The sequence below is a fragment of the Camarhynchus parvulus genome, chromosome 28 (assembly GCF_901933205.1).
Source record: "Camarhynchus parvulus chromosome 28, STF_HiC, whole genome shotgun sequence".
Classification (NCBI taxonomy): domain Eukaryota; kingdom Metazoa; phylum Chordata; class Aves; order Passeriformes; family Thraupidae; genus Camarhynchus; species Camarhynchus parvulus.
This window is the reverse complement of record NC_044598.1, coordinates 3405696-3418033: the sequence shown is the minus strand read 5'-3', so window position 1 is coordinate 3418033 and position 12338 is coordinate 3405696. Positions and strand designations below refer to the sequence as shown.

General features: G+C 60.8%; 1 protein-coding gene across 1 annotated transcript; it reads left to right on the top strand.

Annotated features, from left to right (window-relative positions):
• Nucleotides 1-4440: 4440 nt before the first annotated feature.
• IL12RB1 (interleukin 12 receptor subunit beta 1) lies at nucleotides 4441-9492 on the top strand. The gene is given in 14 exon segments (XM_030966963.1): nucleotides 4441-4740; nucleotides 5562-5679; nucleotides 5763-5932; nucleotides 6016-6164; nucleotides 6639-6681; nucleotides 6806-6904; nucleotides 6982-7076; nucleotides 7155-7686; nucleotides 7765-7866; nucleotides 8252-8392; nucleotides 8467-8610; nucleotides 8735-8831; nucleotides 8904-8976; nucleotides 9091-9492. Coding segments are annotated over 14 exon segments (2208 nt in total). The 5' UTR covers nucleotides 4441-4697.
• The last annotated feature ends 2846 nt before the right edge of the window (nucleotides 9493-12338 follow it).

Sequence of the window (12338 nt, the reverse complement as noted above, 5' to 3'; positions counted from 1 at the left end):
GCCAGGAACGACATCCGAGCCCCGAGCCCCGCAGCCCACGGCCGTGGCTCTGTCCATGGCACCCGCGGGGAGGCAGCTCCCGCACAGGGCTCTCCCCCAGCGGAGCGCAGCTGCCCGCGGAGCTGCCAGCTCGGATGAAGGCAGCCCCGTGCCATCCTCCAACCGCGCCGACAGCTCCGCCCGGGCCCCCCGGATACTGCAGATGGGGATGGAGGCGTCAGGTCACCCGGAAAATCCGGCTCAGCACTCAGCTCTGCCAGCCGGGGGGTCCCCGGTCATCATCACCCTCCGAGCGTGGCAGCGAGCGCCGGGGCTCCTGCAGATGGGCAGCAGGGTGGGCAGCAGGGTGGGCAGGAGGGTGGGTGTCCCTCTGCCTGAGGGAGCGGGAATGCCAGGCAAGAGAGGGGCTCAGAGAGGGGCTGGCACAGCGGCTGGGCACGAACCGGCATGGAGAAGGAGCCCCCACACATTGGGTACCCCTCACCAACATCCCATGGCACAGCCGGGGCTCAGACCCTGCCAGGCTCCCGGGTGGGTGCCCGGCTCCTGTCCCGCACTGCTCACACGCAGCACCCACCTGTCACCCACAGCCCCCACGCAGAGCCCCCCACTCCCGCACGCAGCACCCACCTCTGGCACACGCAGCACCCGCTTCACACTCACCCAGAGCACCCACAGCTCCCCTCCGGCACCCACCCTCTGCACAGCCACCCCCGGAGCGCCCACCTCCCAACTTAGAGCGCCCACCCCTCGCAGAGCCGCATCCGGAACACCCCCCTGTCACCCCCAGCACCCACCTGCCACCCACAGCACCCATCCCTCACCCCCAGCACCCCCCTCTCACCCGCAGCGCCCGCCCCCCGCGCCCCCGCAGCGCCCACCCCTCGCAGCCCCGCGCCCCCAGCCCCGGCTCACCGGCACCGGGCTCCCCGCGCTCGCTCCCGCCCCCGCCCGAGCTGCCGGTGCCCGGTGCTCACCTGGAGGCCCCGGCGCCGCAGGATGCTGGGCTCGTCCATCCCGCCGCGCCGCCGCCGCCGCCGCCGCCGCGTCCCGCTGCGCCCGCTCCGCCCGGTGCGCCCGGTCCGCCCCGCCGGTGCGCCCGGGGCGCCGCCCAGCGGCCCCGCCGCGTCACCGGACGCGCATCAGCGCCGAGCCCGCGGCCGGCACGGCACGGCACGGCACGGGTCGGGGCTGGCACGGCATAGGGCTGGTGTGGCACGGCACGGCACGGCTCGGGGCTGGCACGGCATAGGGCTGGCACGGCATAGGGCTGGCACGGCACGGCTCGGGGCTGGCACGGCATGGGGCTGGCATGGCACGGCACGGCACGGCTCGGGGCTGGCACGGCACGGGGCTGGCACGGCACGGTTCGGGGCTGGCACAGCACAGCATGGGGCTGACATGGCATGGGGCTGACATGGCATGGGGCTGGCACGGCACAGCATGGGGCTGGCATAGCATGGGCTGGCACGGCACAGCACAGGGTTGGCACAGCATGGCATGGGGCTGGCACAACACAGAACTGACATGGCATGGCATGGCATGGCATGGCATGGCATGGCATGGCATGGCATGGCATGGCATGGCATGGCATGGCATGGCGCTGACACAACATGGGGCTGGCACAGCGCAGCATGGGGCTAACATGGCATGGGACTGGCACGGCACAGGGCTGGCATGGCATGGGGCTGACATGGCATGGAGCTGGCACGGCACAGCATGGGGCTGGCATAGCATGGGCTGGCACGGCACAGCACAGGGTTGGCACAGCATGGCATGGGGCTGGCACAACACAGAACTGACATGGCATGGCATGGCATGGCATGGCATGGTGCTGACACAACATGGGGCTGGCACAGCGCAGCATGGGGCTAACATGGCATGGGACTGGCACGGCACAGGGCTGGCATGGCATGGGGCTGGCGTGGAACAGCGTGGGACTGGCACAGCATGGGGCCAGAGCAGCACAGCATGAAGTGGCTCAGCACAGCATGGGGCTGGCACGGCCTGGAGATGGCACAGCGCGGCATGAGACCCACACGGCCCACAGGGCTGGAATGACACAGCACAACATCAGACAGGAAGGCACGAGGCTGACATGGCATGGGGCTGAAATGGCACAGGGCTGGCACAACATGAGGCTGGCACAGCATATAGCATGGGGCTGGCATGGCACAGGGCTGGCACAGCATGGCAGGGTGTGGGGCTGACAGGGCATGGTACATTCTGGGTTTGGCACAGTCTGCCTGGCTCAGTAGAGCCCAGTGTGGCACAGTCTGGCATGGCATGGCACAGTATAGCACATTATGGGGTTGGCAAAGGCTGGCACAGTCTGCCTGGCTCAGCACATCCTGGCACTGCAGAGTCTGCCATGTCATGGCACAGCACAGCACAGCACGGGACAGCCCAGGCCTGGCACAGCCTTTTTTGCTTGACACAGCCCAGCACAACAACTCTGGCACGCAGATGATGGCCTGGGGCTGGCAGAGCCTGTCTGGCATGGTACAGCCCAGCACAGTACGGCCTGGGGCTGGCACAGCAGGGGTTGGGACCTTGATGTGGCCCAGCCCAGGCCTGGATGCCACAGAGCAGCACAGAGCGTTGGCCTGGGGCTGCACTGCCCAGTATTGCCCAGCATGGCATGGCACAGCACGGTCCAGCACGGCATAGCTTGGCATGACAGAGCATGGCCTGGGCTGGTCCAGCATGGCACAGCACGGTCCAGCATGGCATAGCTTGGCATGACACAGCATGGCACAGCCCAGTCCTGCCCAGTTGTGCTGTTGCACACACAGCAAAGCCCAGCACGGCCCATCCTGGTGTGTGCCCCCACCCGGAGCAGGACAGGGCGGCACACAGGGAGGGCACACGGAGGTGCCAGGGGACCCTCTGTGCCCCCATCCCGGCCGTGCCCACGCTGTGCCAGCGCAGGGACGCCCCGGCCCCGAGCGGGGCGGCACAAGGAGCCGCTTTCTGCGGGAACAAGGGCGCTCTGTGCGCGGCCCTCGGTGCCACCCGGCCCCGCCACCCCGGCTCCGTCACACGGCCCCGCCGCCACCTCCGGCCTCACTGCGGCTTTGTTCTGCCGTGGGGACAAACACAACACACCCAAAAAACACCCAGAGAATCCCAACCTGGAGATTCACCGCGTTACGGGCGGAGCGACATTTGTCTCTTTTCTCCCCAGGCTCGTTTGTGATCCGCCTGGTTGGATCACAACCAGTTTTTTGGGGTCCTGAGTCCATTTTTGGGATGATTTTGAGTGATTTTTTCCCCATTTTTGGGTGAATTTTCCCAAATTTTGGGTGATTTCTCCCCAGATTCATTTCTGATCTGCCTGTTTGGGGTTTTGGGGTGAATTTTTCCCATTTTTGGGTGAATTTTCCCAAATTTGGGTATTTTTCTCCCCAGACTCATTTGTGATCCATCTGTTTGGGGATTTTGGGGTGATTTTGGCTGATTTTGGCTGGTTTTTCCTCAGCCAAAATCAGCCAAATGAATGTATTTTATGATTGGCTTTTCGCAAATATTCAAATGAATATTGTATGTGTTGTGTTAGAAAGTGATGCTGTATTAATTCTCTTAAGTAGTGTGGTAAATATAGTTTTAGGTTATAAAAAATGTATAAAATTTGTATAAAATGTATAACCTAATGTTATTGTATAATGTATAATTGTAATTTGTATAAATGTATAACCTAGAATGTATAAAAATGTATAAAATGTATAATCTAAAAAATTTTAGGTTATAAAAAATAGAAACTGTGCAATGTAGGATACTTTTTCTTTAAAGAAAGGACTCACAGCGAGATAGCAGCCACAGGACACCTGAATCTTTCAAAGAAAGAGAATTTTTTGCTCTCTTATCAGAAGAAACAAACTTCTTCCTGCCTCGAATGCGCTGTTAGGATTCGGAAGAAGAAGTTGACCCTGACCAGACAGAATCGTGTGTTTGAATGGAATTTATGCATCATGGATGAGATGTATGAATATGCAACAGGCTGTTGTTTTTAAGGGTTAATCCTTTGTTAACTGTGTCCTTTTCCGGGCTCGTGCTGCCCAGAAAAAGGTGCCCAGACGTCCGTAACTCTTTGTCTCTATTGTCTCATATTGTCCTAATTCAAATTGTCCAAATTATTATTACTCTAATTGTATTACTATTTTTTATAACCATTTTATTACTACGAAACTTTTAAAATTTTAAAAACCAGTGATTGGCCTTTTTCACAACCAGAAACACGCTACGTGCAAGAAAAAGGAAAAAAAAAAAAGAAAAAAAAACCGACCCAAAACCCCAAGACTCATCTTTCGCTTACCTTGCGCTCCGGCACGTGGCGGGGCCGGGACACGCCGGGCTGGCCCCATCCCGGCAGCCTTGCGGCCAAAAAAAGGGGGATATTTTGCTCGCTTTCTCTTTTGTTTTTGGTGAAAGTGGGGCATGCACTCACGTCTAGGGCTCTGCCCCGCCTGGGAACGGCACGCTCTCGGCAGAAGAGGAAACCCCAAGCGCGGGAAGCAGCGCTGAGCACCGCGCCCGAGAGGGGCACCGAGGGGATTGGGGAGCCGGGAAGGGCAGCGGAGCCCGGATCCGGTGTGGGACAGCCCGGATCTGGTGTGGCACAGCCCGGATCCGGTGTGGGACAGCCCCGACCCGGTGTGTGACAGCCCCGATCCGGTGTGTGACAGCCCCGGTGGGCGATGCTGCGCTGGCTGCTGGCGGCGCTGGCGGCGCTGGCGCAGGGTAAGTGCTCCTGCGGTGCTGGGAGATGAGAGATAACTTCAGAAGACTTTCAATGAATGATTCGGGGGCGATAAGACCTGGGGAGCTCCCGGAGAGAGATGGAGATATTCACCCAAAACCACAGGGACGGAGTAAAGATGGTGAATCCCCGCTGGGGCGAGTGGCACCGGCCAGCGCCGCAGCCCCGGGGAGGGGGAACACGGGGGGCTCGGGGTGAGAACCGCTGGTGTTGCTGCTCTGATTCCCCATTTGAGCATCACGGGAACACGGGGGGCTCGGGGTGAGAACCGCTGGTGTTGCTGCTCTGATTCCCCATTTGAGCATCACGGGAACACGGGGGGCTCGGGGTGAGAACCGCTGGTGTTGCTGCTCTGATTCCCCATTTGAGCATCACGGGAACACGGGGGGCTCGGGGTGAGAACCGCTGGTGTTGCTGCTCTGATTCCCCATTTGAGCATCACGGGAACACGGGGGGCTCGGGGTGAGAACCGCTGGTGTTGCTGCTCTGATTCCCCATTTGAGCATCACGGGAACACGGGGGGCTCGGGGTGAGAACCGCTGGTGTTGCTGCTCTGATTCCCCATTTGAGCATCACGGGAACACGGGGGGCTCGGGGTGAGAACCGCTGGTGTTGCTGCTCTGATTCCCCATTTGAGCATCACGGGAACACGGGGGGCTCAGGGTGAGAACCGCTGGTGTTGCTGCTCTGATTCCCCATTTGAGCAACATGAGCAACAGGCACAGCACTGCTCCCCTCCATGCACGGGATGGATTTATGGAGCTGGGATGCAGGAGCCTCCAGGCACTGCCCTGCCCCGCAGGCACCCTGGCAGCACACGACGTCTCCTGCTGGAAGAAATGCAACACCTCCAAGCCTTTCCACTGCTCCTGGCCGCCCCTCGGCCCCGCCGGCAGCACCTCCTACATCCTGACCCTCTGGTGAGTGAGCTGGGCAGCGCGGCGGGCGGGGAGAGCGCATGGGGTGAGGCCCGGGTGCCACCCTGTGCCCGCTCCCTCCCCAGCTTCGAGAAGCAGGGCCGGTGCAGGCGGTTTGAGGCGGGCACGGCCACCAGCTACATCCCCCCGCAAAGCCAAGTGTACATCTTTGATAACACCACGGCCTGGGTGGAGGCACGATGGAGGGACCAGGTCCGCAGGACCCCCAACCGCACCCTGCACCTCAACGAGGCTGGTGAGTGCCCCAGGGGACAGGGCTGGCAGCCAGCCCCGGCACTGAAAACCGCCAGACCACCCCAAACCACCTCATCTTTCCAGTCAAACTGGATCTACCCACTGGGATGTCCTTCTCCAAGAGCGGTGGCCAGCTGAGGGCGCGGGTGCCACAGCCGCAGTGTGACAGCCTGAAGCAGCCACCGCAGCACGAGGCTCGCTTCTGGAGGGTGGGAGACAGCAGCTGGACACAGGTAAAAATGCTGTTTGCTGGAGCTGGCAGTGGCTGACAGCACAGTCAGGAGCATCACGGCAGCCCGGGGAGTGTGGGGGCTCAGTGATGTCACTGTCCCCCCCCAAACCCAGCTGTGTCCCATCTGTTTCCCTGGGTTATCAGCTCTGCCTTGTCCTCTGGCCATGGGATCCTGCTGCTGCCCATAACAGGATTCTCAGGGATTACACCGACAAAACCCCAGATTACAGTAATGACGACAATGGATCAAATCCAGATGCTTGTCCCCAGTGAAGCTGTCACAGCTGGGACCCCCCATCCCTCTCAGCTGCTGCCAGGAAGGTCCCAGGATTGAGGGGACCTCTGGCCACCATGTCCCTGCACTGTTTGGCTCTCCCAGCCCCTGGGGTGTTTGGGGATCACAGGGCAGCGCTGATGTCCCAGTAAAATACTGGCTTTACTGGGAGAGTGTCTCCATGCCTGGTTCTCTCTGCAGGTGACATGTGAGACAGTGATGCTGACAGCTGAAGAAAACTCAGGTTGGTTTGTCCTGTGGGGTTGTTGGGGACAAGCATCTCCTGGGGGTGTTACCAGCAGCCTGTGATGGCCAAAAGTTGGGGAAAGGAGTGGTCACCCCCGGCTGACCCTGCCACCCCTCTCTAGTGACCTGTCCCCTGGGGGTCAACGGCACCTTCGTGGTCCAGCTCCGGCACAAGCCTCCCCACTGGAGCAGCTACTGGAGTGACTGGAGCAGCAACATCTCTGAGGGTGAGGCAGAGGAGAGGAGCCTGCTGAGATCCCAACAGCTCCCAGAAATGTTGGTGGCTCAGTCAGGCCTGTTCCTCCTGCAGCAATCCTGAGGAGGCCGGTGCTGAGCCATCAACTGGGCAAACTGGGCAGAGACGGGCAGCGGGTGCTGAGGCTGAGCTGGCAGGTACAGCGGCATCTCCGGGGGCTTTCCAGGGTGTCCCCCACCATTTCACCCCCCGAGTCACCCCCTTTTCCTCCCCAGCCAGTCCTCATGGAGCAAAAGGACGTCACCTACAAGCTGGACATCAGCATGGTGGGGTGTGGCTGTGCAGAGTCGGATGAGGAGGGCTCGGTGGAGCTGGGCGGGGAGGTGACAGAGCACAGCCTCACCCTGTCCGGGGCGGAGTACCAAATCCTGCTGACCGCCAGCAATGCCGCGGGGCAGGGCCCGGCGGGGCAGCTCCGGGTGCCGGCAGAGCAGCGCGCAGGTACCGCCCCTCCAGAGATGCTCAGCTCCCCCGGCAGCCCTCAGGGCGTAGGGGTTTTTTTTCAGCTACCCCGAATATCCCCCGTTTCATCCCAGATTGTTGTATCGCACTAAATAACGCGGCTCTCATCACCAGATCTCAGCTTCAAGGAGATCAGCGTGGCCGGCAGCACCGTGACTGCGCACTGGGAAGCGCCGGTGCCCGGCGAGGCTTTCTGCTTCGAGCAGCAGACGCTGCCAGAGCCCCCGGAACAGGGAGTCTGCACCGAGCAGGAATTCCCTGCCAACAGCACCCACGTGCAGAAAGGCAAGGGAGCGCCCCAAGACCCCGCTGTCCCCCCCAGCCGGGGTCAGAAGGTCTAAGCAGCATCCCCGGTTCCTCCAGGAGCGCTGGGAGCACGGGGCTGTCGCCGCCTCGCCGTGCACGGCTGGGACACGGAGCGGGGCTGGGCCACCTTCGCCTTGTGGCACCGCTACACCGGCAACGGTGAGTGTGCAGCACGGGGCATCTGGGCACGGGGCATCCAAACATGGGGCATCCGGGAACAGAGCATCTGGGCATGGGTCATCCAAACACGGGGCATCCAAACACGGGGCATCCAAACACGGGGCATCCAAACACGGGGCATCCGGGCACAGAGCATCCGGCCATGGGTCAAACATAGGGCATCCAAACATGGGGCATCCAGGCATGGGGCATCCAAACACGGGGCATCCGAGCATGGATCATCCCAGCACAGGGCATCCCAGCACGGAGCATCCCAGCACAGAGCATCCGCACCTGGCTGGGCTCCAGAAGGGACACTCCCACATGTGGGGAAATAATCCCCACAATAACCCCCCCCCTTAAAAATGGGTTTTTTTGCCCGCAGATTCACTGGACGTGCCCTTCAACATCAGCACCAGGGATAGCGAGGCCGTGCTCCGCTGGGAGCCGTCCCCACGGGCCGCCTGCCCCGGTGCCCTGACCAAGTACCTCGTCTGCCACGTGGCCGAGGGGGACAATGTGACCTGTGAGTGGCACCCCACGATCCCCTGGGGCAGGAGGAGGTGCCAGACTGCCCCACATTCGGGTTTTTTTGCCCAGACAGTGAAGTGGAGGCCACGGCATCAAACTACACCCTCCAAAACCTCCAGCCTGGCACAGGTTACAGGGTGGGGGTTTGGGAGGTGACAGAGGACAGCGAGAGGACCTGCAGTGCTTGGTGGCCCTTCCAGACCAGGGCGCTGGGTAATGGCTGAGACTTCATGCCCTCCCCACTCCCCACGGGGTGGGGTGCTCACCATCACCCCAAAATGTCTCCTGTGTCCCTGTTGGGGCAGGAATGCCAGCACCCAGCCATGCCTACCCTCAGGTCCCCAGGGAGCACCGTGGAGAGGCAACCTGAACTACCTGGGCATCTGGCTTGGTGTCCCGGCTGCAGCTGCCATCTACCACCTGAGCAAGAGGAGGTGACAGAGTCCCCTTGTCCCCAAAGCCACCCCCAGCATCACCCACCCCCTCACCAACCGCTCCCTCCCCAGGGCTCGCCGTCTCCTCTTCCCACCCCTTCCCAAGCCTGTGGGCACCAAAGCCACGCAGTTCTCGGCCAGCCAGGTGAGACGAGCCAGGTGAGGTGGAAGGTTCAGGAAGGGGCAGATCCCACAGCCCCAAACGCCCATGCACAGCCCTGGCACGGGATGTCCCACCCCAAACCCACCCAACCCTTAGGGCCAGCCCCGGACAGGCCTCCTGGAGCCCTCGGAGAGGTTCAGCCCAGCCGAGCTGCTGCTGACGGAGCCGAATCCCAGCGAGGAGACGACTGACACGGGCAGCCAGAGCGAGGTGCCGCTCCCCAACGTGTCGCAGCCCGACCCCGCCATGGAAAAGCCGGAGACAGCGCTGATGTCCCCGCCGGGCTGTGGGGAGGAGCTGCCCTTCGCCTACCGCAGGCAGGAGATGCTGAGCCCGGTGGGATCTCCCCCCTCCGGCAGCACCAGCTGCACCGGGCACCGACCTGGACAGGAGGAGCAGGAGGAGGAGGAGGAGGAGGAGGGAAGGCAAGGGCTGCATCAGCCGCTGATCCCCATTGCCCTGCTCATCTCCGACAAGCCCATCATCATCAGGTGTTGAAGATTGCGATGCAAGATGTTTCCAGTTACCACCTGTATGGCAGATTACCTTTGTCAAGTGGGCAGTTTGCCTTTGAGTGACCACAATCACACCTCCCTGGAGGGGACATCTGCTGATAACAGACTATTGAGTGTCACTGCATGACTGATAAGAACTACAGCATCCCATTGGGAGATGTGAGCCCAGAGGGAGGAACCAAGGATTCCTGCCTGGATATAATCCAGAGGTTTTTGAGAACCAGCACGGCTTCTCCACGGGATTCCCCAGAGGAACAGCAACTGCCTCCTCCACTGGATATTCAGAACCACCCCTGACACTGCAGGAGGGCTGCAGCCACAATTCCAATGGGACTGCTGCCAACACCCTGCCCCACAGGGTGTCAGGTTGGGTTCTGACTCTGTCAGTGTTGGTTTAGTGTACTGCATTGTTTATTTTATCCTTTTTTTTTTCCTATTAAAGAACTGTAATTTCCTGCTCCCATATTTTTGCCTGAGAGCCCCTTAATTTAAAATGTATAGCAATTCAGAGGGGTGGGGAGGGTTCACATTCTCCATTTCAGGGGAGGCTCCTGCCTTCCTTAGCAGACTCCTGTCTTTCCAAACCAAGACACCAGGGATGAGGAAGGATGGGATCCCCGGCCGGAGGAGGCACCGCAGCCATTGGGAGGCTGGAGCTGCGGGGACGGGCACGGGGTGATCCCTGCAATGAGTGTCTGCGCGGGATGCTGAGGGCCCAGCCGGGGTGGCACCGGCACTGCCAGGGGGGTTTCTGGTTTCCAGGGCATGGAAGGAGATGCCTCTGGATGCAGCTTGCACCGGACAGGTTTTGGCCTCGTAATTTCCAGTGTCAACCTTTCAGTGGTGATAAAACCCGAGCAAAGGTGGCTGCAGAGTCTGGCCAGGACTGAGGGTATTTCCATGCCTGGACTGGGAGGAGAGGCAGAACTTCATCCCAGCTGGCTGCTACCTCTGGAACCAGTATCTTAGTGGGGACACAAAAAGTCCCAGCACTAAACACCAGCTACCTAAAAAACCAAAAAAAAACCCCAAATCTCCCCCCCCAAAAAAAACCAACAAAAAACTCACAAACAAAAAAAAACCAAAAAAAAACAGGGGAAAAAACCAGAAAAAAATTAAATACAAACATTAAAAAATTAAAATAACTGCACAAAGCAGCAGGGCTGAGATGGTTTTTCCTCTCCTGACCCCAGCAGATTAGAGCAAGGATTTAGAGCCGGGGTTCAATCCACGGGGCTGGGGAGGACACAGCCAGGCAGCCAGGATGGGGGTGATCCATGGGGGCCCCCCCAGCCCCTTCCCGTGGGGCCACGCCGCAGCCTGGGGCCTTATCTGGGACAGAACAGGAGATGAAAAGCGATCTGTGGTTTTCTGTGCCTGGTGCGGCGGTGTTTACTTGCTGACAGTGCGAAAAAAAAGATCTTAAAAACCCAAAAGCGACGTGGGTTTAGTAACACGGGGAACTCCAGGTGCACGGCGCGGTGTGCGAGGCACTGACACGCGGCCTCCTCGCTGCTGCTGCTGCTCTTGGCTCCACTCGTGTTTTGCAGAGTGTTTCACTCAAACTGCGCTGGCAGCGCGGCACCCGCGGGCGGAAACCGCGGCGGGGCCGGGCGGAGACAGAGCCCGGGGCAGCTCCTGCAGCCAGACCTGGCCGGGGATGGGGGCTCAGCTTTGTGGCCACCCCAGAGCTCCAGGGATGCGGTGCTGCCGCTCCCATGGCTGGGGTCTCATCCAGATGGGACCCCATCACCGTGTCACCAATGCAATGCCACCAGTGCTGTGCCACCGGGGCCGTGTCACCAGTGCAGTGCCATGAATGTAGTGACACCAGTGCCATGTCACCAATGCCATGCCACCAGTGCCGTGCCACTAGCACAGTGCCACCAGTACCGTGCCACCACTGCCATGCCAGCAGGGCCATGCACCAGTGCTGTGTCGCCAGTGCAGTGCCACCAGCACCGTGCCACCAATGCAGTGCCATCACTGCAGTGTCACCAGCGCCGTATCACCATCACTGTGCCACCAGTGCCATGCCACCTGTGCAGTGCCACCAGTGCGGTGCCACCATCACCATGCCACCATCACCGTGCCACCAGTGCTGTGCCACCAGCATCATGTCACCAGTGCCGTGCCACCAGTGTCATGCCACCATCACCGTGTCACCGCTGCCGTGTCACCGCTGCCGTGTCACCGCTGCCCGGCTCAGCTGCCGGTGGAGCCACGAGGTGGCACCAGCCCCCCGTCCCCAGGGCGATTCCCAACCTCTCTGCAGAACAAATCCATCGCTCCCTCCCTGCGTGCGGCAGAGGCTGTGTCAGGCCCCCGTGCCCCTCCAGTCCCCAAATCCCTGGGGATCGGCTGGAGGGGGAAGATCTGGCACAGAGATCAGATTGAGGGATTTTGTTGGGATTTGGGCCATGCCAGGCTCTAACACCACGGCTCTCTTCAGAGCACACCGGGCTCATGTGGAGGAAGTATCTGGTTACAGACACGGAGGCACGCTCGGGTTTCAGCCCCAGCCCCTGTTTACAGCGGGTTTTGAGGGTCAGAGAGAAGAGGAGAAGCGCTGAGGGTCACTGGCGGCTCAGCACACTCGGGTGGCAGCAGTAAACACACGGCCAGGCTCGGGGCCAGCCAGGCCAGTTAATCATTGCAGCCCATGGAACAAGGTCACAGCAGGACAGCCAGGCCTGGCCACCGCATCAAAAACACCCTGGGCAGGGAGGGGACACGACACCCCCCCTCATGGGGTCCCAACCCATCCATGGTACCACTCACATCCCCTCTGACCCTTCAGGGATGGCCCTGTCCCCACCAATGGCTCTG